The sequence below is a fragment of the Chelonia mydas genome, chromosome 24, assembly GCF_015237465.2.
Source record: "Chelonia mydas isolate rCheMyd1 chromosome 24, rCheMyd1.pri.v2, whole genome shotgun sequence".
Classification (NCBI taxonomy): Eukaryota; Metazoa; Chordata; order Testudines; family Cheloniidae; genus Chelonia; species Chelonia mydas.
Window position 1 is genome coordinate 15,823,104 of NC_051264.2, and position 25,711 is coordinate 15,848,814.

At 56.8% G+C, this 25,711-nt stretch overlaps 1 protein-coding gene and 1 long non-coding RNA gene across 2 annotated transcripts; one reads left to right on the top strand and one right to left on the bottom strand.

Moving 5' to 3' along the window:
- Positions 1-1,285: 1,285 nt before the first annotated feature.
- LOC119564131 lies at positions 1,286-6,801 on the top strand. The gene is made up of 3 exons (XR_005222999.2): positions 1,286-2,536; positions 4,073-4,324; positions 5,226-6,801. It is a non-coding gene; the product is annotated as an uncharacterized LOC119564131 (long non-coding RNA).
- Positions 6,802-7,990: 1,189 nt separating this feature from the next.
- Positions 7,991-9,027, bottom strand: LOC102940382 (free fatty acid receptor 2). The gene is given in 3 exon segments (XM_037883499.2): positions 7,991-8,034; positions 8,037-8,165; positions 8,168-9,027. Coding segments are annotated over 3 exon segments (1,014 nt in total). The 5' UTR covers positions 9,009-9,027.
- Positions 9,028-25,711: the final 16,684 nt, after the last annotated feature.

Below are 25,711 nucleotides of genomic sequence, written 5' to 3' on the forward strand. Positions count from 1 at the left end.
GACGGGGGACGAAGAGCCCTGAGAACACCCCTCCCCCACTTCCCAGCAGCGCAGGGCGCCAGAGCAGCTGTTTCCCCATGTCAAGGGCCACTGGCTGGGCCTCGGCCGGGGTATTTTTGCCACTTCCTCTGGGCTTTGAGCAAACCGAAGTGAGGGGGAGGACCTGGGAGAGCAGCCTCAGGGTGTGAGAACCGGCACTGACCGCCCCTGCCTTAGCCCCGCTGCGTCCGCGGTCCTGACCGGAGCCACCAGGGTCCCTTTTTGACCCCGCGTTCTGGTCCAAAACCTGGCAACCCTACCCGCTGGCCCCCTCCTCTGCTGACCCCTCTCTGGGCAAAGCCCCAGCCGGGCGCAGGGCTGGGCCACCCCCTGGCTGGTCGGGTTTCGCCGCCTCCCCCCGAAACACTTACCTGGGCTGGGATTCCCCCCCCTCCCCGCACCGCCCGGGGCCCCGACCCCGCACAGGGTGGAAGCGGAGCCTGCAGACCTTGGAGGGAGGGGAGGGCAGCCCAGCCCAGCCCAGCCCAGCCGGCCTTCCAGGCCAAATCGGCCACCTCCAAAGCAAACAAACCCGCAAGGCTCCCAAAGTGAAAGCAAAGTCAACGAAAACAAGCCCAATTCCGTTTGCAGCCCCCCCCCCGTCCCCCGCGCCCCCGTTCTCCCAGCCTGGGGCTCCCCCGCACGCATTCAGCCGGTGCCCCTCACTCCCGACCCGCAGCCCAGGGCCGTCCCCACCCGGGGCGGTGCCCTATGCAGCCCGAGCCCCTGCACCCGGAGCGGCCGCTCTGCTAGGGGGGTGGGGGTGGGGGGCTGCGCTTAAGGGTTGCAGGGCAGCGGGGGCAGGAGCTGGGGGGGGGGCGGCAGCAGGGCAGGGAGGCCCAGGGCAGCGCGGGGGACCCGGCGCCGGCAGCAGGAGTCGGGCCACCCGCCCCCGCACTCACCGGTGGCAGCGGGAAGCAGAGCGACCCGGCCGCAGCCCGCTCCCCCGGCTCTGTCACTTGGGGGAGGGGGCTTGGAGGAAGGGATCGCCTGCACCCCTCCCTCCCAGGGCACTCACCAGAGGCGGCGGCGGCGGCGGGAAGCGGAGCAACGCGGCTGGGAGCTGGCGGAGCGGAGCCGGCTGGGACCGGGTTGCTCCGCTTCCTGCCGCCGGCGAGTGCAGACGCGGGCCCGACCCCTTCTGCCGGCTCCAGTACCCCCGCGAATGCCGCGTCGCTCGGGGGAGGGGGCCTGGGGGAAGAGGTGGACCAGGGCAGGGAAGAGGTGGGCCGGGGGCTTGGGGGAAGGGGCTGGCCGCTGGAGCCAGCGCTGCATACAGCTGCCGAGGGCACCATGAAGTTTGGTGCCCCGAATTACGTGGTGCCCTACGAAGCAGCTGCATATTCTGCGTATGCCTAAGGGCGGCCCTGCCGCAGCCCCCTGCTAGGCAAGGCCTGGGGTCCCCCCCAGCTCTGCCACTGCTTACAGTGTGCTTACGCAATGCCGACAGACCCCGGGGGGCAGGATCGAACCGGGGATCTCTGGAGTATTAGCGCATGAGCCTCTACAAGGGGAGCTGAAAGCCAACTGTAGTGACTGTAGAGCAGACTCATTTTATCTCTCTCTAAGCGCTCTGGGAGCCACTAGCCAGGGCAGAACACCAGGCCCAGGAGGTGTGTGGGTTACCCTGAGGTTATTGACATGAACGGTGACCGTATAGATCATTGTTGCAACCAAGGTCTTTTCGTGGCACCCAATCTTGTACGAAGGCGGTCCAGTGAGGCGTCTATGAAAAGGTTATGATTTGCTGGTTATGATTATGCTATCTGTATGCACATATCCTTTTTGTATTTAAAGTTATAAGTATTGGCTCTATACCTCTTTCCAAATTTGGCTCCCGGGGTAATGCCCACGAGGTAATCAGCCAGATAGATATGCCATGTAAGATATCTGCAAAAATGTTATTTGCCAGATAGGATCATCTCATTTATATGTTTGTATTATGAGTTATAGGTGTTTATGTATGTCTGTATTTCAAACTCGGGCTGTGCTTCTGGGTGGCACCCCAGACAGTTTGGCACCAGCTCTGCCTAGCCTGCTTGATGGCCCAGTAAGCACCATCAGCTGTACAAGTGACCCATTGAGAGTAGGCAAATATGCCTTATGACTCAGCAAGGCATGCAGGACACTGCACTCGACACTTGCAAGTTAGCGCGCATTAAGTCAGCCCCGGGCGCCCTAACTCCGGAGGTGTCCGCATTGGCAAGGCGCTTAGAGCACCTGGACTCTGCAGCTGGAGCGCTCCCGGTACTCCACCCCCACGAGAAGCATAACGCTGGCGCGCCCGGGTGTCTGTGTGGACGACGTGGTGCATTACTGCGCTGTGATCGGCCTCCGGAAACCTCCCACAGTCCCCTGAAGTCAAGTGGCCGCTCCTGCCGTGGTTTTGAACTCAGCTGCAGGCATGGGGATATCCCCTTTCAACGCGCCGTTTCTGAGAGCCGGCTGCTTATCTGCCCCGGGACAAAGCAACCCATGGCTGTGGAATGCTGCTGCTGTGAGTGTGTGTGTGAGAGAGAGGGGCAGGAGGGAAGGGGGGGTCTGCTGCTGTCTGAACTTACAAGACAGCATGCTGACACAAAGAAAACGAGTACTTGTGGCACCTTAGAGACTAACCAATTTATTTGAGCATGAGCTTTCGTGAGCTACAGCTCACTTCATCGGATGCATACTGTGGAAATTGCAGAAGACATTATTATATACACAGACACCATGAAACAATACCTCCTCCCACCCCACTCTCCTGCTGGTAATAGCTTATCTAAAGTGATCATCAAGATGGGCCATTTCCAGCACAAATCCAGGTTTTCTCACCCTCTGCCCCCACACTGACAAACTCACTCTCTTGCTGGTAATAGCCCATCCAAAGTGACCACTCTCTTCACAATGTGTATGATAATCAAGGTGGGCCATTTCCTGCAGGAATCCAGGTTCTCTCACCCCCTCACCCCCCACCTTGATTTTCATGCACGTTGTAAGGAGAGTGGTCACTTTGGATAGGCTATTACCAGCAGGAGAGTGAGTTTGTGTGTGTATGGGGGTGGGGGGGTGAGAAAACCTGTATTTGTGCTGGAAATGGCCCACCTTGATTTTCATGCACGTTGTAAGGAGAGTGGTCACTTTGGATAGGCTATTACCGGCAGGAGAGTGAGTTTGTGTGTGTGGTTTTTGGACGGGGGTGAGGGGGTGAGAGAACCTGGATTCCTGCAGGAAATGGCCCACCTTGATTATCATACACATTGTGAAGAGAGTGGTCACTTTGGATGGGCTATTACCAGCAGGAGAGTGAGTTTGTGGGGGGGGCGGAGGGTGAGAAAACCTGGATTTGTGCTGGAAATGGCTCAACTTGATTTTCATGCACATTGTAAGGAGAGTGATCACTTTAGATAAGCTATTACCAGCAGGAGAGTGTGGTGGGAGGAGATATTGTTTCATGGTCTCTGTGTGTATATAATGTCTTCTGCAGTTCCCACAGTATGCATCCGATGAAGTGAGCTGTAGCTCACGAAAGCTCATGCTCAGATAAATTGGTTAGTCTCTAAGGTGCCACAAGTACTCCTTTTCTTTTTGCGAATACAGACTAACACGGCTGTTACTCTGAAACATGCTGACACACTCTCTGCCCCCCAAAACACACTGTCTCTCCCCCCACATACGCACAACACACTCCCTGTCACACTCCACCCCGCATCCCCCCCATTTGAAAAGCACGCTGCAGCCCCTTGCACACGGGGACAGCTCCCACAAGGCACTGCTCTCTGTGGCGTTTCAAGAGCTGCTAATGTGGCCACGCCAGTGTGCTTGCAGCTGACAGTGTAAACACTCGGCAGTGGTTTCCCTGCTGCAGTCTCTGAAGGCTGGTTGAACTCCCAGGGCTCTAATCTGCAAGTGTAGCCAAGCCCTTAGGCTTCCACGCCGAGTGCTGGGCAGCTTGTGTTTGAAACAAAGGGATCGCAGGCTGCATGGCAAGAGACGAGAAAAGACAGCTGCATCTCCTCCATCTGGTCTTCAATCCTGCTTCGTACCTCTGCAGGGACTTTGCTACAAACTGAAGCTCTGAACAAAGGACTGAATGACCCATCCCAGCTGTGGGTGTTCTCCAGAGACTTGATTTGAACCTGCAGGTTATTCCATCATGGCTACAAGCCTGAACCAAGAACGTTGCCATGAGTGTATGGATTTGATTCCATTGAACCAATTCTGCCTCTCACCTGTATCTTTTTCCTTTTATGAATAAACCTTTAGATTTCAGATTCTAAAGGATTGGCAAGAGTGTGATTTGTGGGTAAGTTCTAACCGGTATATTGACCTGGGTCTGGAGCTTGGTTGTTTGGGATCGGGAGAACCTTTCTTCTTTCACTGGGGTATTGGTTTTCATAACCAGTCATCCCCATAAGGAATCATAGAATCATAGAATACCAGGGTTGGAAGGGACCTCAGGAGGTCATCTAGTCCAACCCGCTTCTCAAAGCAGGACCGATCCCCAATTAAATCATCCCAGCCAGGGCTTTGTCAAGGAGTGGCGCTGGTGGTGATCCTGGGAAACTGGAGTGTCTGAGGGAATTGCTTGTATGACTTCTGGTTAGCCAGTGGGGTGAAACCGAAGTCCTCTCTTTGGCTGGTTTGGTGGGCCTTCGTAGTAAAGGACCCGCAGCCTTGGGCTGTGACTGCCCTGGCTCTAAGCAAATTGTCCTGAATGGATATTCTCAGTAGTGTCCCGCCAAAAGTCGCTTTGTTACAGTTACACTTACAGTTTGTGTTTACCGGGAGCGGTGTGAATGGGCCCCTGCTCTGCGGAAGCCCAGGGAGGGGGGTGTCATCTCCGTGGCAGGGTCCCCTGGCCTGGAAGCCCGTGGTTCCTCCAGCTGCCCCTGCGAGATCACCCAGCTGCCCCAGGCCCTGCTCGGCCCAGTTATCCATTAACCCCTGGTTAATATCGGTGCCACGGAGATGCTATTTGCTCACCTGCGGTGCTAGATTCACGCCCTGCAGTTAATTAAAAGTCGCCAGCGACAATATGTGTGTGTCCTACTTCCTAGCCATAGTCCCCTCCCATGGAGAGAACCCAGGAGTCCTGGCCCCCAGCCCCCACCAACTCTAACCCATAGACCCCACTCCAGCCCTGAAGAATAATAAGAAAACAATCTCAATTGGATAATAAATCAATAATTTTATTTAACATGTAGATAAAGCCACTGCCCCTCTGGGGCGCCAGATCCACCAGCAAAGGGAGGAGGTGCAGGACCTTGCGCGAGGGAGATCTCAGCTCTACGTCCAGACCTGGAACAGACCCGCAGAGACCAGTGTTTGCTAAACACCCATTCCCCAGCAACCTGGAGGATAACAGCCCTACTACCGCTGCAAAGGGCACTCCGCTCTTAGATCACGTGAGCCCTTCACTGTGGTGCTGGAAGTCCTGCGTTCAAATCCTGCTCAATAACAGCCTGTTCCCACCACTGCTACCAAGCGGCACCGGCCCTTCCGCTTGCATAGAGGGCCGCGCATTGACGGTGAAGGTCCAGAGCCCAAATCCTTCCCGTCCACATGGCAGATAACGGCCTTACTACTGCCGCCAACACATGGCACTGCTCCTTTAGCTCAAGCAGTAGCATGCTGGGCTGCAGCCCCCTGCGTTCCAGTCCCACCAAGGCAGTAACCACATTTCCACAGAGGCCAGCACGCACGGATACCAGTGGCCAAGGAGGAGGAGCTCTCCATAGCTCCACAAGGGCAAACTCGGGCCCCTCACGGAGCCTGGCCCTTGTTCATCTGCCACTAAGTGGTTCCCCTGAAACGGGACAAGCTCAGCTCCGCCTGTTTGCCCTCCCTCAAGCAACCCCCACTTGCAGTTACAGCCCCTAGTAGCTGGCTTGCTGGTGGGCCCAACCGTGGAGAAGGAAAGACCCGGAGTGGGTGGAGGGCACCAGGGGGACCCTCCAGCTGAAACAGGTCTACGTTTCACTTGTGAGCCAGCAGCTGCACAGGAAGGCCCTTGACGCCATGGCGCCCCTGACACTGCACGAGGCCGGATCCCTGAGGAAGTTGGGCCACCCACTCCAAAGCTGAAGTAGGCCGAAGTCTGGTGGGAGTTTGGCCAACCGCTGGTGGCCAGAGCCAGATTAATCTAATGTGGACCCTGGCACCCGGACCATGGCCCCGCCCCTCGTTCTGCCCCAAAGCCCCGCCCCTGCTCAGCCGCTTTCCCCTGAGGCCCTGCCCATTGCTCACACGGGGCATAGGGGATGGAGAGGAGCGAACAGCGAGCAGGGGTTTCGGGAGAAGAGGCCAAGCGGCGGTGGAGCCTCGGGGCCTAGCAGGTGTGGGGCGGGGGCACCCTTCTGAGTGTGGGCCTGGCACCATTGACACCTTTGTAAACCTGGTACGGCTCGTGGCCCAGCAGCAGCAAAGGAAGGCCCTTGACACCATGGCGACCCCAACTTGAGGATGGCCAAACCCCTGTGCAAGTTTGGCCAACGACGCTGAAGCTCAAGAAGGCCGAAGCCTTCTGGCAGCTGGGCACTAACTCCAAGCCCTGCTGCATGATGGTGTCTATGGAAGGCCTACGGCCCTCTTGGGAGATGCAGGGAAGAACACAAGATGCCATCCCCGGTGTGACACTGCACCCCATATTCTTTGCAGTGATGTTACGATGTTATAATTATGACATAATTATAATGTATTTTATGCAAGATAAGTCATGTGAGGTATCATTGGAAGGGCTATGATTTGCTGAATATGATAATCTTATTCGTATGCATGTATCATTTTTGCATCTGAAGTTATGAATATTGAATATATATCTGTATTTCAAATATAGTTACACCTGGGTAATGCCCACTAGACAAGATGTTTTCAGTCCAGATAGTGGGTGGGGAAGGGCCTATTAAGGGCAATGGGTCATTAGGAAAAAACAACAGGCCTTAGGAGAAGCTTATCTCCCAACTGGGAAGCCTTCCTGAGAACGCTCCAAATAGCCTTCGAATAATGGCTGCTATGACTCTACAAAGACATGGGATGTGATCGCATGTGTCTAGACTCCATTTTGGGATGTCAGTGTTTTTCCACTGACCGGGCATGGGAACCAAGCTTTGGGAACAAAGGGTTCTCACCATATACAAAAGCTATATAAGGTGAGGACTGACATCATCTGGGGTTCTTCACTCCCCACACACGAAGACTCCTGAAAACATCTGAGGAACAAAGACTGAAGGGGGGGAAGTGCTGGACCCACGCTAAAGGGATTTATGTCCTGTGAAGGAAACCCCTGGGGATTCCAAGCTGTAAGCGAGTGCAGCTTGCCCCTTAAGAATCTGCAGCCTGCTTGTATCATCTTTTAGGGTGAGAGTCTGCTACTCATATTAAGCTTAGTTTGTGTTTCTTTGTGTATTTGCTAGAAAATCTGCTTTGATCTGTTTGCTATCCCTTATAATGACTTAGAATCTATCTTTTGTAGTTAATAAACTTGGTTTTGCTTTATCTAAACCAGTGTGTGGGAATCATAATTCCGGGGCAAGAGGCTGTTGCATATTCCTCTCCACATTGTGGGAGGGTACAAATTTTATGAGCGTATGCTGTACAGTTCCCTGTGCAGCGCAAAACGGTATAATTTTTGGGTTTACACTCCAGTGGGGGTGTGCGCCTGAGGAGCTGGGAGTAGCTTTCCCATGCAGGGGCTGGTCAGAGAGCTGATTGTAACTGTAGGTGGGTGTGTTCCTACTGTCTCCCAGTATGTATGGGGGTGAAGGTGCAGGCTGGAGGGCTTGATAGCTTGTCACAGCAACACAGTGTGAGAAGGAGCCCAGGTTGGTGCGTCAGAGGGCTCAGTGGTACCTCAGTTCCAGGTGGGGGGAACCCGTCACACCCAACTCAAGTGCAGGATCTCTTGCTTCTGCGGAGCATGGGACAAGGAAGGCTCTGTGGAGGAAGCAGAGAGTTGGTCTCATCCTGGGGATCAAGTTGTCAACTCCGCCTCCATCCCACTGGCCACTTCACCTCTCTGCCCCCTTCCCCACAGCAAGTCAAGCAGGGGAGATGGCACCGGGCCAAGATGGCGCTGAATTTGTGCCACAGGCTGGCCAGGCACTTCGCGAAGGCCCATTGGAAGGCAGTGGAGGAGAAGTACAAGAGTCCAAGGCGGCATTGAGGGTGCTGAGGAGAAGAGCGTACACCCTCCAGAAAGGGCTCTCATTCTGGACAAAGCCCACCACATGGGACAGGTTGTAGGGGGCGAAGCAGACTATGAAGTTGAACAAGGTGGCCAGAGCCAGGCCCACGGCCCCCTGCTTCCTCCGGGCTGTGATGTTGGGCAAGGCCACCAGGATGCGGATGAGGTTGACGTAGCAGAAGATGGTGATGGTGAAGGGGAGATAGAAGAGGACAATGAAGAACTCCAGGCGGACAGGGAGGAGGATTTGGAGCTGCATAGGGGAGAAAACTTTGTAACAGTGGGACTCGTTATTGGAGGTCACGGTCCCATTGGGGCTCAGGACCTCGTACTGGACAATGTAGGTAAATCTGCAGTGGGCACAGCCCAACGCCCAGAAGAGCACGGAGGTGGCGACAGCATAAGCTGGACGGCGCCGGAGCTTGTACTTGATGGAAAAGGCCACCCCCAGGTAGCGATCAACACTGATGGCCATGAGGAAGAGGGAGCTGAAGTAGATGCTATTGCAGTAAAAGTAGCTGGTGAGTGGGTAGAGGAAAACGGGCAAGAGCCACTCCGGGCCTGAGGCAACCTCCACTATCTTGAAGGGGAGCAAGATGAGGAGGAAGATGTCGGAGACGGTGAGGTTGAGGAGAAGGATGTCGACGGGGGTGCGTTTCTGGCGGACCTTCACCAGGAAGGTGTAGAAGGCCAGGAGGTTGGATGGGAGGCCGATCAGGAAGGTGAAGATGTAGACAGTGAGAACCAATGGGATGGAAACGCTCAAACTCAACTTCTCAGCTCCTGCAGAGGAGAATGGGCTCATCAGTTGCCGAAGGAACCCAGGAGTCCTGGTAGCCAGCCCCCTCCCTCTCCAACCCACTAGATCCCACTCCCCTCTGTGGCACTCTGTATCCCAAAGCAACACCTTGGAACCCCATATTCACCCATGTCGTATGATTGTTATGTGTCATACAAAGCATGCCATGTAAGATCTCATATTAGAGGTCATGATCTGCTGAAACCCGTTGTTCTGTCCAAATATGTGTATCTTTAGTGTGTATGAAATTATAGGATTTTGCTGGATGGTTGTCAGTGAAATATGTGATAAGTTTGAGAGTCCTTCCTACAAGGGTGGTGACCTCTGCCCAAGCGGGCACTCACTGGCCATTCATCAACAGGGGAGTTGCATCAACAGGGGAGTTGCAATCAAGAGTTAACAATTCAATGGCAGTTGCACAAGCACCACACAATGCGGGATTTACTCGATCACTGTGTCTCAGCAAAGCCCATCAGGGCGGGGCTGGGTAAGTGTCTTCTAAGCACCTGGACTAAGGATATAAAACAGAGGCTGCATGGCTTGGCCTTTTCTCCTCCCACACCTACGCTGCAAGCAACAAGGACGCTGAGAAGAGAGAGAACTTCAGCAGAGGAGACAAGGGAGAAACCTGTGTATTCTGAACTGTAACATCCATTGAGCGAAGAAAACGGCTAGATCTAAATACTGCCTGGTGTCTTAGAGGTTTAAGATGTAGTTTTCGTGCTTATTTTCTTTTCTTTGGTAACTATCTCTAACTTTTATACCTACCACTTCTAATCACTTAAACTCTATCTTTCTGTAGTTAATGCGTCTGTTTTATATGATACCAAAAACCAGTGAATTTTGCTTGAAGTGCCTGGAAATCGTAGCTCGTTCACAAAAGGCTTGTGCATGTCCTTTCCGCATTGAGGGAGGGGCGGACTGGGTAGTGAACGTACCCAGGCTTCTACCCAATGCAGGGCGGTGCAGCTCCGGGGTCCTAGGCTGGGGAGATTTGGCTGGAGCCTCTCTGGTTTTGCTTCATGTGTGGCTGAGGGCAGCCTTTCACATAACTCGGATGGGTGTGTCCTTACTTGTGGATGGCTAAGTCCATCACCTGCCAGACATTTGTAGCTTGTCACAGCACCACAGCGTGAGTGGGAGCCCAGACTGGTGGGGCAGAGGACTCAGGGGTACCTGAATTCCAGGTTGCACACCGGGGATCCTGTCACACCCTCCTATCCCTGGGGATTGAACTCGGGAGTCCTGGCTCCAGGCCCCCTGGTCCTAATCCACTCGATCCCACTTCCCTCCCTGAGCTGGGAGAGTACCAGGAGTCCTCGCTCCCAGACCCTCTGCTCTAACTCTTAGATGCCCCTCCCCTCCCAGTCGTACCCCTCCCCTCCCAGTAGCTGAGGGCAGCATTCATGGAACTCAGCTGGGTGTGTCCCGACCTGTGTAAGTCCAGTACCTGCAAGAGGTTTGTAGCTTGCCACAGAATCACAGCGTGAGTGGGAGCCCTGACTGGTGGGACAGGGGTCTTATTGGTACCTGAGTTCCAGGTTGCACCCCAGGGATCGTGTTGTGACACTGCACCCCATGCTCTTCACAGTAATATTATTATGATGTGATTATGACATAATTATGATGCACTTTATTCAAGCTGGGTCATGTGAGAGGTCATTGGAAAAGTTATAATTTGCTGAACATGATTGTCCTATTTATATGCATGTATCTGTATTTCAAGTGTAGTTACGCCCATGTAGCACCCACTAGAGAGGATGCTGTTAGTCTAGAGCAGGGGTGGCCAACCTGAGCCTGAGAAGGAGTCAGAATTTCCCAGTGTACATTGCCAAAGAGCCACAGTAATACGTCAGCAGCCCCCCATCAGCTCCCTCCCACCCTGCTCTAAGCGCCTTCTGCCCACCGGCAGCCCTGCCGATCAGGGCCTCCGCCTCCCTCCCCACATCTCCCGATCAGCTGTTTCGTGGCATGCAGGAGGCTCTGGGGTGCAGGGGGAGGAGCGAGGGCACGGCAGGCTCAGGGGAGGGCGCGGGAAGGGGTGGAGTGGGGGCAGAGCCTGGGGCAGAGCCAGGGGTTGAGCAGTGAGCCCCCCAGCACACTGGAAAGTTGGCCCCAGAGTCAGTGCCTAAACAAGGAGCCGCATATTAACTTCTGAAGAGCCACACGTGGCTCTGGAGCGACAGGTGGGCCACCCCTGGTCTAGATAGTGGGTGTGGAAGGGCCTGTTCAGGGCAATGGGCCTTTAGGAAAAAACAATAGGCCTTAGGAGAAGCTTAGTTCCCACCTGGTGATGAGCCTTCCTGAGGACCCTCTAAACAGCCTCCGAGTAATGGCTGCTTTGACTCTACAAGGCCACGTGATAAGACCACATGTCTCAAGACTCCATCTTGGGATGTCATTACTGTTTACACAGACTAGTCTGGGAACCGAGCTTTGAAACAAAACGTTCCCGCCATATGCAAAAGCTATATAGGCGGGGAGTGACATCATCTGGGGTTCTTCACTCCCCACAGAAGAAGACTCCTAGAAACACCTGAGGAACAAAGACTGAACTGGGGGAAGTGCTGGACCCAGGCTAAAGGGATTTCTAGCCTGTGAAGGAAAAAACGAGGGATTTCAAGCTGTAAAGCAAGTGCAGCTTGTCCTTTTAGAATCTGCATCCTGCCTGTATCACCTCTTAGGGTGAGAATCTGCTACTCATATCCAATCTATTTAGTATATTAAGCTTAGTTTGCGTTTTTTTGTTTATTTGCTAGGTAATCTGCTTTGATCTGTTTGCTATTCCTTATAATCACTTAAAGTCTATCTTTTGAAGTTAATAAACTTGTTTTTGCTTTATCTAAACCAGTGTGTGGGACTCATAATTCAGGGGCAAAAGGCTGTTGCATATTCCTCTCCACATTGAGGGAGGGGGAGAATTTTATGAGCTTACACTGTACAGTTCTCCGTGCAGCACAAGATGGTATAATTTGGGGTTTATACTCCAGAGAGGGTGCCTGCCTGAGCAGCTGGGTGTGTCCCTACCTGTATACATGCTGGTGAAAGTGCAGGCTGGAGGGCTTTGTAGTTTGCAACAGCAGTACAGTGTGAGAGGGAGCCCAGGCTGGTGGGTCAGGGGGCTTAGTGGTACCCCATTTCCAGGTGGCATCCCGGGGGGGAGAACCCGTTGCATTCGTCAAACCCTGCCCAGCCTGGGGATAGACCGCAGGAGTACTGGCTCCTGCGCCCCTGCCCTAACCCACTAGATCCCACTCCCCTCCCAATCGTGTGGATAGAACCCAGGGGTCCTGGCTTACAACCCTCCTTACCCATAGCCATGCGAGCAAGCTCAGGGCTCCCGTTCCATTAGCTGACATTAGACATATGGCTGGAATTTATGTAGCTAGCTCCTGTATTTATTTAGCTCAGTTTCCTGTTTAGCCAGGGGCAGGCGCAGATGGGAAGGGCGGGCAGCGCCAGAGAGATTGGAGGACCTGAGATGCATGAGATTGTGTAAGCAAACACACAGGGAATGGCTGGGGTGGGGTGGGGGCCAAGTGGGAAGCTCGGACAACATGGAAGCGGTTGTTACTCAGAGGGAAATTTTCATAAATATTATCAACGGTGGAGGGGAGTGGGGTCTAGTGGTCAGAGTGGGGGGAGGTTTCTGGGACCCAGGACTCCTGGGTTCTATCCCCAGCTCTGGGAGGGGAGTGAGGTCTAGTGGATTAGAGTTGGGGGTGCTGGGAGACAGGACTCCTGGGTTCTGTCCCTGATTCTCAGGGGGTGATTTTGTGGTTAAAATAAGGGATAAGGCAGGGGTGGGCAAACTTTTTGGCCAGAGGGCCACATCAGAGGTGCGAAATGGTATGGAAGGCCGGTTAGGGAAGGCTGTGCCACCCCAAACAGCCTGGCCCCCCGCCTCCTCCCACTTTCCACCCCTTGACTGCCCCCCTCAGAACTCCTGACCCATCCAACCCCCCCTGCTCCTTGTCCCCTGACCCCTATCCACACCCCTGCCACCTGTCAGGCCCCCCGGAACCGCTGACCCATCCAACCCGCCCCCTCCACTCCTTGTCCCCTGACCATCCCTCCAAGGACCCCCTGACTCCCTGGGACCCCACCCCCTATCCAACCCCCCTTGCTCCCTGTCTCCTGACCACCCCCCCGAACCTCCACCCCATCCAACCGCCCCCTGTCTCCTGACTGCCCCCGGGACCTCCTGCTCCTTATCCAATCCCCCCCCCCCCCCGCCCCCTTACCACACCACTCAGAGCGGCAGGACAGGCTTATTGGAAAGTCTGGGAGGTGGGCGGGCATAAGGTGTGCTGCCCGCCAGGCAGCGTGGCTGCGGGGGAGGGGGGACAGCAGAGGAGGGGCCGGGGGCGAGCCTCCCCGGCCAGGAGCTCAGGGGCCGGGCAGGACGGTCCCGCAGGCTGGATGTGGCCCACAGGCTGTAGTTTGCCCACCTCTGGGATAAGGAGTCAATGCACAGAATTAGGAAATACAACCCAGGATTCTTGACCTTTCAGCTCCACTCAACCCACTAGACCCCACTCCCCTCCCAGAGCTAGGGAGAGAACCCAGGAGTCCTGGCTCCCCCCTCTACCCACTGAGCCAGTCCAGTGACTCTGAAGAGCAGCCTGCCAGCTTTCCCAGGGCCAAGGCATCCTGTGCCTGTGCTCCAGACAGGCTGTGGGTGCCACACGCCAAGCTGCGATGGGCCCCTCCTTCCCCAGGGTGAACGTAACTCTACCCCCGCCTCACAGCTGTGGGGATCGATCGTTAAATAGCCTCATTAAAGCGAAGTTAATAAGCCTCTCCTGTAAAATAAACCATTGTCTTAGCCCAACCAGCCCCTTGCTCCCACACCAATTGCAGGGGGCAGTCTAGTGGCTTAGAGCGGGGGGCGGGGGGCTGGGAGCCAGGACTCCTGGGTTCTATCCCTGACTCTGGGTGGGGAGTGGGGACTAGTGATCACAGGAGGGGGATGGGACCAAGGACTCCCAGGTTCTATCCTTGGCTCTAGGATGGGAGTGAAGTCTAGTGATCAGAGCAGGGGGCTGGGAGCCAGGGTTCCTGGGTTCTAGGAACAGGGCTGGGTGTAAGCACCAGCCAGCACATCTCTCCAAGAGTCGTGCCCTCCTGCAGTTAGAAACCGTCGGTCCTTCCGCTCTCCCTAACGGAGGGAAACTCACTTTCCCTCCCAGCCTGTCTCGCTGCTCAGATGTGGAGGCAGGACATGGAACCGCGAGCGGATCGGACCTGATGGTTCTGTTCCCAGATCCCTTGGTAAGGGCACCACTCCCAAGGGAGGGGGGAGGGAATCGACCCCTCGAATCTCTTTCTCCGAATGGGGGAACCCATTCTGTGGGGGATGTAATGACCACCCAGGAGTCCTGGCTCCCCTCAGCTCTAACCATTAGACTGCACTCCCCCCAGTCTGTTATAGAACCCAGGAGTCCTGACTCACTGCCCCCTACTCTAACAACTAGACCCCACTCCTGGCCAGAGCTAGGGCTAGAGCCCAGGAGCTCTGACTCCCAGCTCCCTCTATTCTAATCACTACACCCCACTTCTCTCCCACGCTGGGGCTAGAATCCCGTGGTTAGCTGAGCCAGCAATCTCCCTTATACTTAGTTGCTTGTTTGTTTTTTAATTTTGTAAAAACAAAATTAAGTTTTGCACAGAGGCCTGGGCATGATGGGTAAAGACAAAAGCATACTGGTCAGGGCTGGGAAAAGAACCCAGGAGTTCTGACATGTAGCTTTAACCAGTAGACGCCATTCATCTCGTAGGCCTGGGAAAGGAATTCAGCAGTCCTTTCTCCGGTCCTGCTCTGCTCTAACCCAGTCCCCTTCCAGGGCCAGTAATAGAACCCAAAAGTCCTGGATCCCAGCCCCCCGTCCCAACCTAACCACTGGTCCCCACTCCCCTCCAGATGAGCCCTGACCCAGGCAGCTAGAGAGCCCATCCTCACCTCTTCTCAAAGTAGACAATGTGCTGGGAGCCTGCAGAAGGGCTGGAACCCAGGTGTCCAGGCTGGGAGCCACCCCAGGCGATGTGTCAGGGACGAGCTGCTGGCTGGTCTCCTGCATCCCAGCCGGGGAGTGAGTTTTCTGTAGCCCAGGTGGCTGGTTAAATTGTGTCTGTGGAGGCTCCCCAGGAAACCCCAGCGGTCTCGCTCTTCGGAAATCCAAGCAGAAAGGATGAGAGATACAATCGTTACTTCCTCGGGCCTCGCAGGAGGTGTGAACCAGCACGTCCCTGAGAGGGTGTGGTGTCCCCCTCACTCTAGGTGAGGGTCTAGTGGGTAGAGCTAGGGGGCTGGGAACCAGCACTTGTGGGTTGTCTCCCCTAATCCGGGAGGGGCGCGGGGTCTAGTGGTTCTACCACAGGGCACTGGACGAGAGGCCGCGCTGGATTTATGGTTGTTCCTTTGATCTCCAGGGCTGTAGCAACTTTCAGAAGCGCGATATTAAATAAACAAGTGAATCCAAGTTCATATTTCTTCGCTCAGGCTCCGGGGCGCATAAAAACCCTGCATAGAGCACCGAGACACACACAGGAGCCACGGCTGAGTGGGAGGGAATCCTGACTGACTGCTAAAGACAGAGACAATGGGGCCAGATCCCAGCTGGGGCCAATCGGCCACCGCTCCATTGGAGTCACTGGGGCCAGATCCCAGCTGGGGCCAATCGGCCGTCGCTCCATTGGAGTCACTGGGGCCAGATCCCAGCTGGGGCCAATCGGCTTCCGTGCTACCTGGCATGTGCCCAGACGGACGTTCATGTGGGCGCGCCACGGGCTGGCTCACCCGTCCTTCCAGAGGGGAGACGGGTTTCCGATGGGGGCGTTTAACACTGCAGTGTTCGCGCTTGGCATCTATGGACCCACCCTGTGCTCTTTTGCCTTGATAGCCCTTGGCCCAGGAGTCCTGGCTCCCAGCCCCCCTGCTCTCACCGCTAGACCCTACTCTCCTCTCAGAGCTGGGTATAGAACCCAGGAGTCCTGGCTCCCAGCCCCCCCCTGCTATAACCACTATACCCTACTCCCCTCCTAGACCCAGGGAGAGAACGCAGGAGTTCTGGCTCCCAGCTCCTGCTGCTCTAACCCACTTGGCCCCATTCCCAATAGAACCCAGGAGTCCTGTCTCCTGGGCTCTCACTTCTCACCCTACCTTCGCCATGACCCCAGGGAGCTGGGGTGGGCAACCAGCTCCTGGCTGTGATGGGAGGCAAGGCAGCCCCGCTGGGGGACATAGCGGGGCTACATGCAAGGGCCCCGATGCTGAGCTCGCCATGGCCCCCCTTCCCTTGCCCAGCTCTGAGAAACAGACACCCCCCTCCCCGCCCTAAGACACAGAGAACCGATTCCACCTCACGCAGGGCGGTGGCCTCATTGGCACAGCCATGGGTGCCCCTGGCACCTCACGTTGGACATCTGCCAGTCGGGGTTATGTTCCGTGAATGGGTTTTTTTATTATTGACATCTGGGTTTATTATTTCTTTACAAGCCGTCTGGGAAAAATCTCAGAACGTTGCACAAAGGTCATAAAATTCCTCGTGAGCAAAGGTCCCCGTTCGGTGAGGTTTCTCTCCACATCTCGGGAGGCAGATTGGCCATGTCGCCGGTGGGGCTGGGCCCGGTCTCCCTTGAAAGGGCTCCCTCCCGCCTGCCCGAGAGAAGCCCAAAGACTCCAGTTGGACTAGACTAAACCCTGTGCCCCAGGGAGAGGAGGGGAGAGTCCAAGACCAAGGCCCCTGGCCCCGTACTCTGCTCAGGTGTGGCCCTTATGTGGCCTCATAATGTTCCAGGGGCCACGGGCGAAGCCCTCAGCTGTTGTGCTAAACACGGCCAAGCGGCTGTGACACGAGGCAGATATTGCTCAGCAGCCTCAAGACACTTCCACCTTCCCGGTGCGCGCCCCGCTGGCGTGCTGCAGCTAAACGGGGTGGACTCCTTTCTGCCGTCCAGCTGTCCAGTGAGAGGTCCCATCAGCCGAGGGAGCGGAGAAGCTGATCTCCTGGAAGGACAGGAGAAGTCACACCACGCTTCCTGGTTGTGGTGGCCCTGGGTCCATTTGCTCATTGTAGGAAGCTGGGCTGAGTTTCTAAAGCTCCTGTGTCCAGCCCACCCCAGTACGGGTGAGCCGGCCGTGGAGATCAGCCAGGTCTTGGAGCACCATGGAGAGACCCCGGCTCGCTGATGAACTCTGAGGCCTGGCGTGGGGAGCAAACAGGCAGATGGGTCCCACCAATGCCCCCATTTCGGGAACCCTCGGCGCCCATCCACCCACAACCTCCTGAGTGTCACCCTGCTGGTGGTGGTACACACCTCACAACAACCGCCCTTCGGCTTATCTACCAACCCCGAACGGCCAGGTCCTGAACAGCAGCAATTGTGGGTGAGGAATTTCCAGATGGCTACAGCCGCGCGCGTCTCCGTGCTGAGGGGCGCTCTCACGAAGCTATTCCACCCTTGCAGCTCCGGGGTGAGCTCTGCGCAGATCTCTAGGGGCCTGACCTGTCGTCCAGAAGTGCCGTCACCCCACTGCTGCTCACCCCAGCTGCACAAAATCTCACCACACTAACACACCCATAGGACATTCGCACACCACAAGCTCACAAGAGCAGTAGGGAGCAGAGTGTGTGCGCTCAATGGGGTGAACTCATTGCTGACCCCAGGGAGGCACTCGGGGGGCTGTCCTGCAGGGGTGGGGTGCGAGATCTCCTCTGGCAGCCAGGGCTGGCGCTGATGACCACGGGGCGCTGTGCTGTAGGGGAAGGATGGGGGATCTCCCCAGCAGTCATGGCTGGCCCCGATGCTGGCTGGCCCCATGGTTAATCGGCTATAATCTGCCTGCGTCTGTGTCACGGAGTCCCTGGGCGATGCTCTGGAACTGCTCCCCATGAAGCCAGGAGGGACTCTGGGGCAGTTGCCTTCCTGTGAGCAGCCTGTCTGCAGGACACACAGCTCACCCAGCTTCCACCTTCCTGGGTCTGACCTCGGAGCATTCAGAGGAAACATTAAGAACAGTCCCGCTTCATCACATTTCTCTTCATCACATTTCTCGATCCCCTTCGAGATCGAACTGAGCGGGGTCACTTTAGCCAGTGATCTGGGGAAGTTCGAAGCCACCAACATTCCCATGGATGCCCCAGCATCTCTCTCATTCCTTGGTGGGAGTTACACCAGGCCCTTCCAGTTTCACGCCCTCCCTTAGGTCGGGGGTGGTCGATAGCACTTGCAGGCCGCATGTGGGAAGGTTTATGCGGCCCGTGCCCTTTGGCCACCCCAAAACCCCAGGGGGTCAAACTGGGATTGGGTCTTCTCCCCAACAAGCTGGCCAAACACAGCCACTTGGTTATCGGGCTGTTTAACTTTCTTAATAGCTTTCACTTCATCTGAGACCTTCTCAAAGCTATCCAAACTGGATCTTTCAACAGGAAAGTCAGTGGATCCATTCACAACAGAAAATTTCTGGCCGTTAGGAACTGAAACTTTCTTGATTAAATCACTTTCACACCCTTCAGTTGCAGTAAACTGCTTGCAAAGACTCCATGAGGATTCCTTTCCCTAGGGCTTTTCTAGGCAACAATTCACCCCTCACAGAAATTCTGCTCTTACCCTCTTCACCGAGGGCTTGCTCTAGAGGAACACTTTCCTGAGCAACAACAGACTCTTTCTGGGTCTCCCTTACATCCGGAATTACCTCTGGCCCATCCGGTGGATTCCTACACAATCCCCTTTCAGGCAAACTTACAGACTTCCTAGAGAAAAGGCTAGAAGCCTTCTCCTTCCCTTTGCCACACACAAGTTCAGGAATCTTTGCCTTCTTGCTACAGGTTTCCACACCCTCAGTAGGTAACACAATCACACCACCTTCATGCTCTCCTTGTGCCCTGGCTAGGATCTCACCCTGATTAGACAGAGTTGCTCCACCCTTTCCCCACAAGACACTAGCAACAGGCAAAATACAAGCACCAGAATTGTCTGGTCTCTGGGATTTTACATAGACACTAACTGGATGCGACCTAGTTACAGGGCCATTCTCCCGAGCAGACCCAAACTTAGGACCCTTCCCTTCCTGGGCTTTAGCTGAATCCAGAACCAACTCTGAGACAACTGCACGACCCTCAACCATCACAGGCTGAAAGGCCCCTTCTGTCTGCTCCACAGACAAGAAGAGCCGGACACACTTTCTCCTTCACCACACACCCAGCTTGGGATCTCTTTCCCCTTGTCCCAGCAGACAAGGCTGGTCACAGACAACTGCTTGGAGACCGGGGTAGCTCCCTCCACAGACAAATCAATACCCCTGACAGACACAGGCACGTTTCCTTCACTGTCCCAATTCTCCACCCAGCTAACAGGTAAGGTCCATCTTCCACTCTCCTGGCCTTCCCACCCTGCTGACTAGACACAGCCATCAGATCACAAGGCTGCCTAGGCTCATCCAGACTTTCCTTACCAAGCACCTTGCCACTCCCAACAGATCCCCTGCCCTGCCTGTGTCTCCCCCCACTCAGCTGGGGTCTCAGCTCCCACTGTGCTCAGCGCTGCCCTTGCTGTCCCAGTGGGGGTAGGCAGCGAGCTCGCTGCTTTCCTCACTGCGTCAGAGCCAGCCTGAGCCCCCTGAGCCCCCTCTCCGGTGTACAAGGGGGGCGGGGAGCCCCAGGGGTCTGGTTACAGGCAGGCAGGTAGCCTGAGCCTAGCAGCTCCTCCCTGCTGCCAGCCAGGTCATCTGCATTTTCACTGACCATTTCCCTCTCCACCGATTGGTTCCCTGGATTCAAATTCAAACCCTTGGCAGTTACAGGATCAGGGCATGGATCCTGTCCCAAAGAGACACAGTCACCCCACAACAGGGTCTCACAGCAGGTATCCTGGAGCACCCCAACGGCCAGCCAGCCCTCCTGGGTCTGCACAGGGATCTGGCCATAGGCAGGGTGAGGGGCTTCGTCCCTGGGACCCTCACCCAGCTCACACAGCCCCTCAGCATCTGAGGCTGCACCACCAGGGGCCTGACAACAGTTCTCTCTGTCCCAGGATCTCGCCACCCCACGAATGTCTCCCCATTGACCGGTTTCAGAGTAACAGCCGTGTTAGTCTGTATTCGCAACAAGAAAAGGAGTACTGTGGCACTTTAGAGACTAACCAATTTATTTGAGCATAAGCTTTCGTGAGCTACAGCTCACTTGCTGTAGCTCACGAAAGCTTATGCTCAAATAAATTGGTTAGTCGCTAAGGTGCCACAAGTACTCCTTTTCTTTTTCCCCATTGACCATCACCTTCTGCTTCCACTGGAGGTCTGAGGGGCCCGACCCCAGGAAACTCCACACAGACATATAGGTTGGGGTCAGGAGTGGGAGCCTGTCCACCTCCCCACCCATCTGGCTGACGGAGTCTATGGCCTGGGGACCCAGCAAGGGAGCTAGACATTGGGGCTTTTCCGCATGGTCCCCCTGGTTCAAATCTCCAGCCTGCTCAAAGGCAGTGAGGTGGCATCCACATCCCCCCCTCCTTAACCAGGGGCAGCAATTTAGTCTTGAGGTTCCCTGCGGAACTGGCCCCCCGGGGTCTATCCCCACTCACCCCTGGGAGGTCCCCTAGGCCTCTCCGCTCCACCATCGCCAGTTCATGCTGCTGCTGCTTCTGCAGCTCTTTCTCGGGCTCTCGCTGTCTCTCACAGTCCTCTTGCTCTCTCGGACTCAGCTCCAATCCCGTCCGTCTCCGATCCCCGGATGGGGAACCCGATCGTGAAGACCCTCGTCTGGTCGGGGACAGGAGTCTTGGCGATACCTGGCTACCACTCCAGCTGCTCCCAGATCCTGCTATAGCCCCATTTGGGGTCAGGAATCTGCTCCTGAGAGCGGTCATCCTCCTCCAGCTGCACGATTAACTGTGCCTTGGTGAACTTTCCAATGCCTAACCTCTCTTTCTGCACAGGGTTACAATGTCCTTCTTAAGGAGACGGTGACAGGCCATCACTCCGCTCTTCCCAAGTTGTTGTGGACTCACAGGCCTGTGTGCTCGCAGCTCCCTACGGTCTCCAGGGAGAACCCCTCGTGTGCCAGCCCTTCTCGAGGTCACCATCTCTTTGCCAGGGTTGAGCTGCAGACTCCTCCCCCCTGGGACTGCTCACTGCAATCCCCCGGGGGACCCTGTTACTGCAAAAGTCCTTCTCTCTGGTCACACACTCCCAGGGGTTAACCGCCCCCTGAAACCGTCTCTCTCTGAATCTTCAGCACGCCTGGTCCCCGTCAATCCCCCTTCGTTTTACTGCTCCCCAGTCACTTACTGCAGGAAGCGCCGTCCATGGGGTGCAGTAGATCCCACCGCTACCACCAGTTGTCACGGAGTCCCTGGGCAATGCTCTGGAACTGCTCCCCATGAAGCCAGGCAGGACTCTGGGGAAGTCTCCTTTCTGTGAGCAGCCTGTCTTCAGGACACACAGCTCACACGGCTTCCACCTTCCTGGGTCTGACCTAGGAGCTTTCGGCATCCTCTGCCCCTCCGTGTGCTTCCCACAGCAAGTCCGCTCAGGCGGGGTCCTGGGGAAGCCAGAGGGTCCTGCACCCCAGCTTCGCAGTCAGACGTGACTCTCAGCCAGCCAGTAAAACAGAGGTTTATTAGATGACAGGAACATGGTCTAAAACAGAGCTTGTACATGCAGAGAACCGGACCCCTCAGCTGGGTCCATTTTGGGGGCAGTGAGCCAGACAACCACGTCTGCTCTTCACTCCATGTCCCCAGCCAGCCCCAAACTGAAACTCCCTCCAGCCCCTCCTCCTCTGGGCTTTGTCCCTTTCCCAGGCCAGGAGGTCACCTGATTCCTTTGTTCTCCAACCCTTTAGCTCTCACCTTGCAGGGCGGAAGAGCTCAGGCCATCAGTTGCCAGGAAACAGGGTGTCGGCCATTCTCTGTGTCCAGACCCCTGCACACACCTGCCCTCTAGGGCTCTGCAATGATCATACACCCTTATCCCACCCCCTAGATATTTAAGAACTGCATAGGGGAAACTGAGGCACCCCCACACTATTCAGAGGAAACATTAAGAACAGTCCCACTTCGTCACAGTCTGCAGCTGGGGATTTCTACCCTGTGCTTCGGCACATAAGCCCTGAATCTCCAGGACCATCTGGCAGGCTAAGAGTCGATAGCAAGACTGACAGACGCTCGCTTCTGTGTCGGGGTGATTCCTGCACAAGCCGCAGGGCTGGCCCAGAGCGAGCTTCCCATCGTTCGCTTATGTGGGCGCATCGGCAGAGCTGTGGAGGGATGGGGTGAGCCCAGTGCAGTGTGTTTGTGTGTGTTTTTGGGGGGGGCAGATGTTGCATGCAAGTCCCACTCCCCACCCCCAAGCTCCTTGCATTGGGGGTGGAGGACAAAGTCGTGGATTTTCTGCCTCCCCCTCCCCACTTGACACGGACTACAATGCAAGTGCACACACATTTCTTATTGTAATATTTTTACTGGGTCACTGGATCTTGCAGGCAGCAAAACTGGAACCAATCAACCAAAATTAGGGAATTTGTATGAAGCACCCCCACTCCCCTCCCTCTGAAACCAGCTGGGCTTGGCTGGCAAGACAGTGCCGTTTTCCTTCTTGTGAGACTCGCCAACACATCTGCGCCCCCTTCCACCCCGCACAAAGAGCTCGGGAGAGGGGAGTGGGACTCGCATGCAGCATGGGCCCCCCCACACTGCGAGGAGCTCGGGGGAGGGGAGTGGGACTTGCATGCAGCATCTTCCCTCTACACACACACACACACACACACTGCAAGGAGCTTGGGGCGGGGGGGGGGCATCCCGCTCCTGACGGAGCTCATGGCAGGGGAGGTGTCCGCAGCAGTTTCCTGCTCTGGCCCTGGGGACGCCCGGTCAAAAAGGGACCCTGGCGGCTCCGATCAGCACCGTTAAAAGTCCGGTCGGTGGCGCAGTGGGGCTAAGACAGGTTCCCTGCCAGCCCTGGCTCCGCGCAGTGCCTGGAAGCGGCCGGCATGTCCCTGCAGTCCCTTGGTGCAGGTGCAATCAGGGAAGTTCCGCGCCCTGCCCCCGCCCTGAGCGCCGGCTCCGCAGCTCCCATTGGCTGGGAATTGTGGCCAATGGGTGCTGTGGGGGGCAGTGCCTGAACCATGCAGAGCTGCCTGGCCACGCCTCTGCCTTGGGGCTGGACATGCCGGCCGCTTCCAGGAGCAGCGCGGAGCCAGGACAGGCAGGCAGCCTGCCTTAGCCCCGCTGCGCCGCCCACCAGGAGCCACCTGAGGTAAGCACCGCCCAGGTGGAGCCTGAACCTTGAACCTCCTGCCCCAGGTCGGAACCCCCTCCCGCAGGCTAACTCCCTCCCAGAGCCCGCACCCTGCACCCCAACCCCCTGCCCCAGCCCTGAGCTGCCTCCCGTACCCAAACTCCCTCCTGGAGCCCGCACTCCGAACCCCCTCCCCACCCAAACCCCCTGCCCCAGATCGGAACCCCCTCCGCACCCTAACTCCCTCCCAAAGCCTGCACTCCAACCCCCTGCCCCAGCCCTGAGCCCCCTCCCGTACCCAAACTCCCTCCCGGAGCCCGCACTCTGAACCCCCTCCCCACCCAACCCCCCTGCCCCAGATCGGAACCCCCTCCGCACCCTAACTCCCTCCCAAAGCCTGCACTCCAACCCCCTGCCCCAGCCCTGAGCCCCCTCCCGTACCCAAACTCCCTCCTGGAGCCCGCACTCCGAACCCCCTCCCCACCCAACCCCCCGCCCCAGATCAGAACCCCCTCCGCACCCTAACTCCCTCCCAAAGCCTGCACTCCAACCCCCTGCCCCAGCCCTGAGCCCCCTCCCGTACCCAAACTCCCTCCCGGAGCCCGCACTCCGAACCCCCTCCCCACCCAACCCCCCGCCCCAGATCAGAACCCCCTCCGCACCCTAACTCCCTCCCAAAGCCTGCACTCCAACCCCCTGCCCCAGCCCTGAGCCCCCTCCTGTACCGAAACTCCCTCCCGGAGCCCGCACTCCGAACCCCCTCCCCACCCAACCCCCCTGCCCCAGATCAGAACCCCCTCCGCACCCTAACTCCCTCCCAAAGCCTGCACTCCAACCCCCTGCCCCAGCCCTGAGCCCCCTCCCGTACCCAAACTCCCTCCCAGAGCCCGCACTCCGAACCCCCTCCCCACCCAACCCCCCTGCCCCAGATCGGAACCCCCTCCGCACCCTAACTCCCTCCCAAAGCCTGCACTCCAACCCCCTGCCCCAGCCCTGAGCCCCCTCCCGTACCGAAACTCCCTCCCGGAGCCCACACTCTGAACCCCCTCCCACACCCCAGACCCCTGGCCCAGGTTGGAACCCCGTCCCGCTCGCTAACTCCGTCTCAGAGCCACACCCCCCTCCGACACCCCAACCACCAACCCCAGCCCTGAGCCCCTCCCACAGCCAAACTCCCTCCCAGAGCCCTCACCCCCTCCCACAGCCCAGCCCCCAGCCCGGACCCCGCTCCTGCACCCTGAACCCCTCATTTCTGGCCCCATCCCAGAGCCTGCACCCCCAGCCAGAGCCCTCACCCCCTCCCACACCCCAACGCCCACCCAGTGACAGTGAGTGATGGTGGGGGAGAACGAGCCAGGGAGCGGGGATGGAGCGAGTCTGGGGGCAGGGGGCGTTCGGTTTTGTGCGATTAGAAAGTTGGCAATGCTAGGCCGGGCGCAGGCCGCCAGGGCCCAGCAGCACCCGCTCTTGTGTGACGGCTTCAGAGCCCCGCCCGGAGCGCACTGAGCAGCAGCCGATCCTGCCTCCCCCCACACCGCCCGGGGCCCCGCATGGCACATAAGCAGAGTGTCCAGGCCTAAGGCCTTGGAGGGGAGGCAGCCCAGCCCAGCCGGCTTCAAAGGCCAAATCAGCCACCTCCAAAGCAAACAAACCGCAAACCCTCAAGGCTCCAAAAATGAAAGCAACTTAAAAAAAAAAAAACCCCAAGCCCAATTCTGCTTGCAGCCCCCTCAAGGCTCCAAAAATGAAAGCAACTTAAAAAAAAAAACCCCAAGCCCAATTCTGCTTGCAGTCCCCTGTTCTCCCAGCCTGCAGCTTCCCCCGCTCTGCTGGTGCCCCTCACTCCCGTCCCGCAGCCTCCTGCTAGCCCAGTCCTGGGCGACTCCCCATCCCCCCACAGCTCTGCCGATGCGCCCACGTAAGCGACCGATGGGAAGCTCGCTCCGGGCCAGCCCTGTGGCTTATGGTGAAATCACCCCGACACGGAAGCGAGCATCTATCAGTCTTGCTATCGGCCCTTGGCCCATCAGATGGCCCTGGAGATTCAGGGCTATGCCCAGAAATGCAGGGTGGAAATCCCCAGCTGCAGACACAGGCAGATTGTAGCCGATAAACCATGGGAGCAGCCCACCCTGGCTGCTGGGGGAGCCCCCATCCTGCGCCCTGCAGGACAGCGCCCCCTAGTGCCGCCCTGGGGTTGGCAGTGAGTTCACCCCGCTGAGCGCACACACTCTGTTCCATCCGGCGCCTCTGAAGGGTGAAAAGAACCAAAGTCGGAAACACGGAGCCTCCGTGTTTAACCTTGGCATAAATGCTTGGGAGTAACCTTGTAACAGTGTATAATGGGTATGATTTTTTGTGGGGGAATTTTTAAGCATGCTAAAAACGGTAACTGAAAGCAAATCGCATGTCAAAGGTCTCATGGTAACGCTGCCTCTCAGCTATTACCTGTGAATAACCTTAAAGCTTGGCA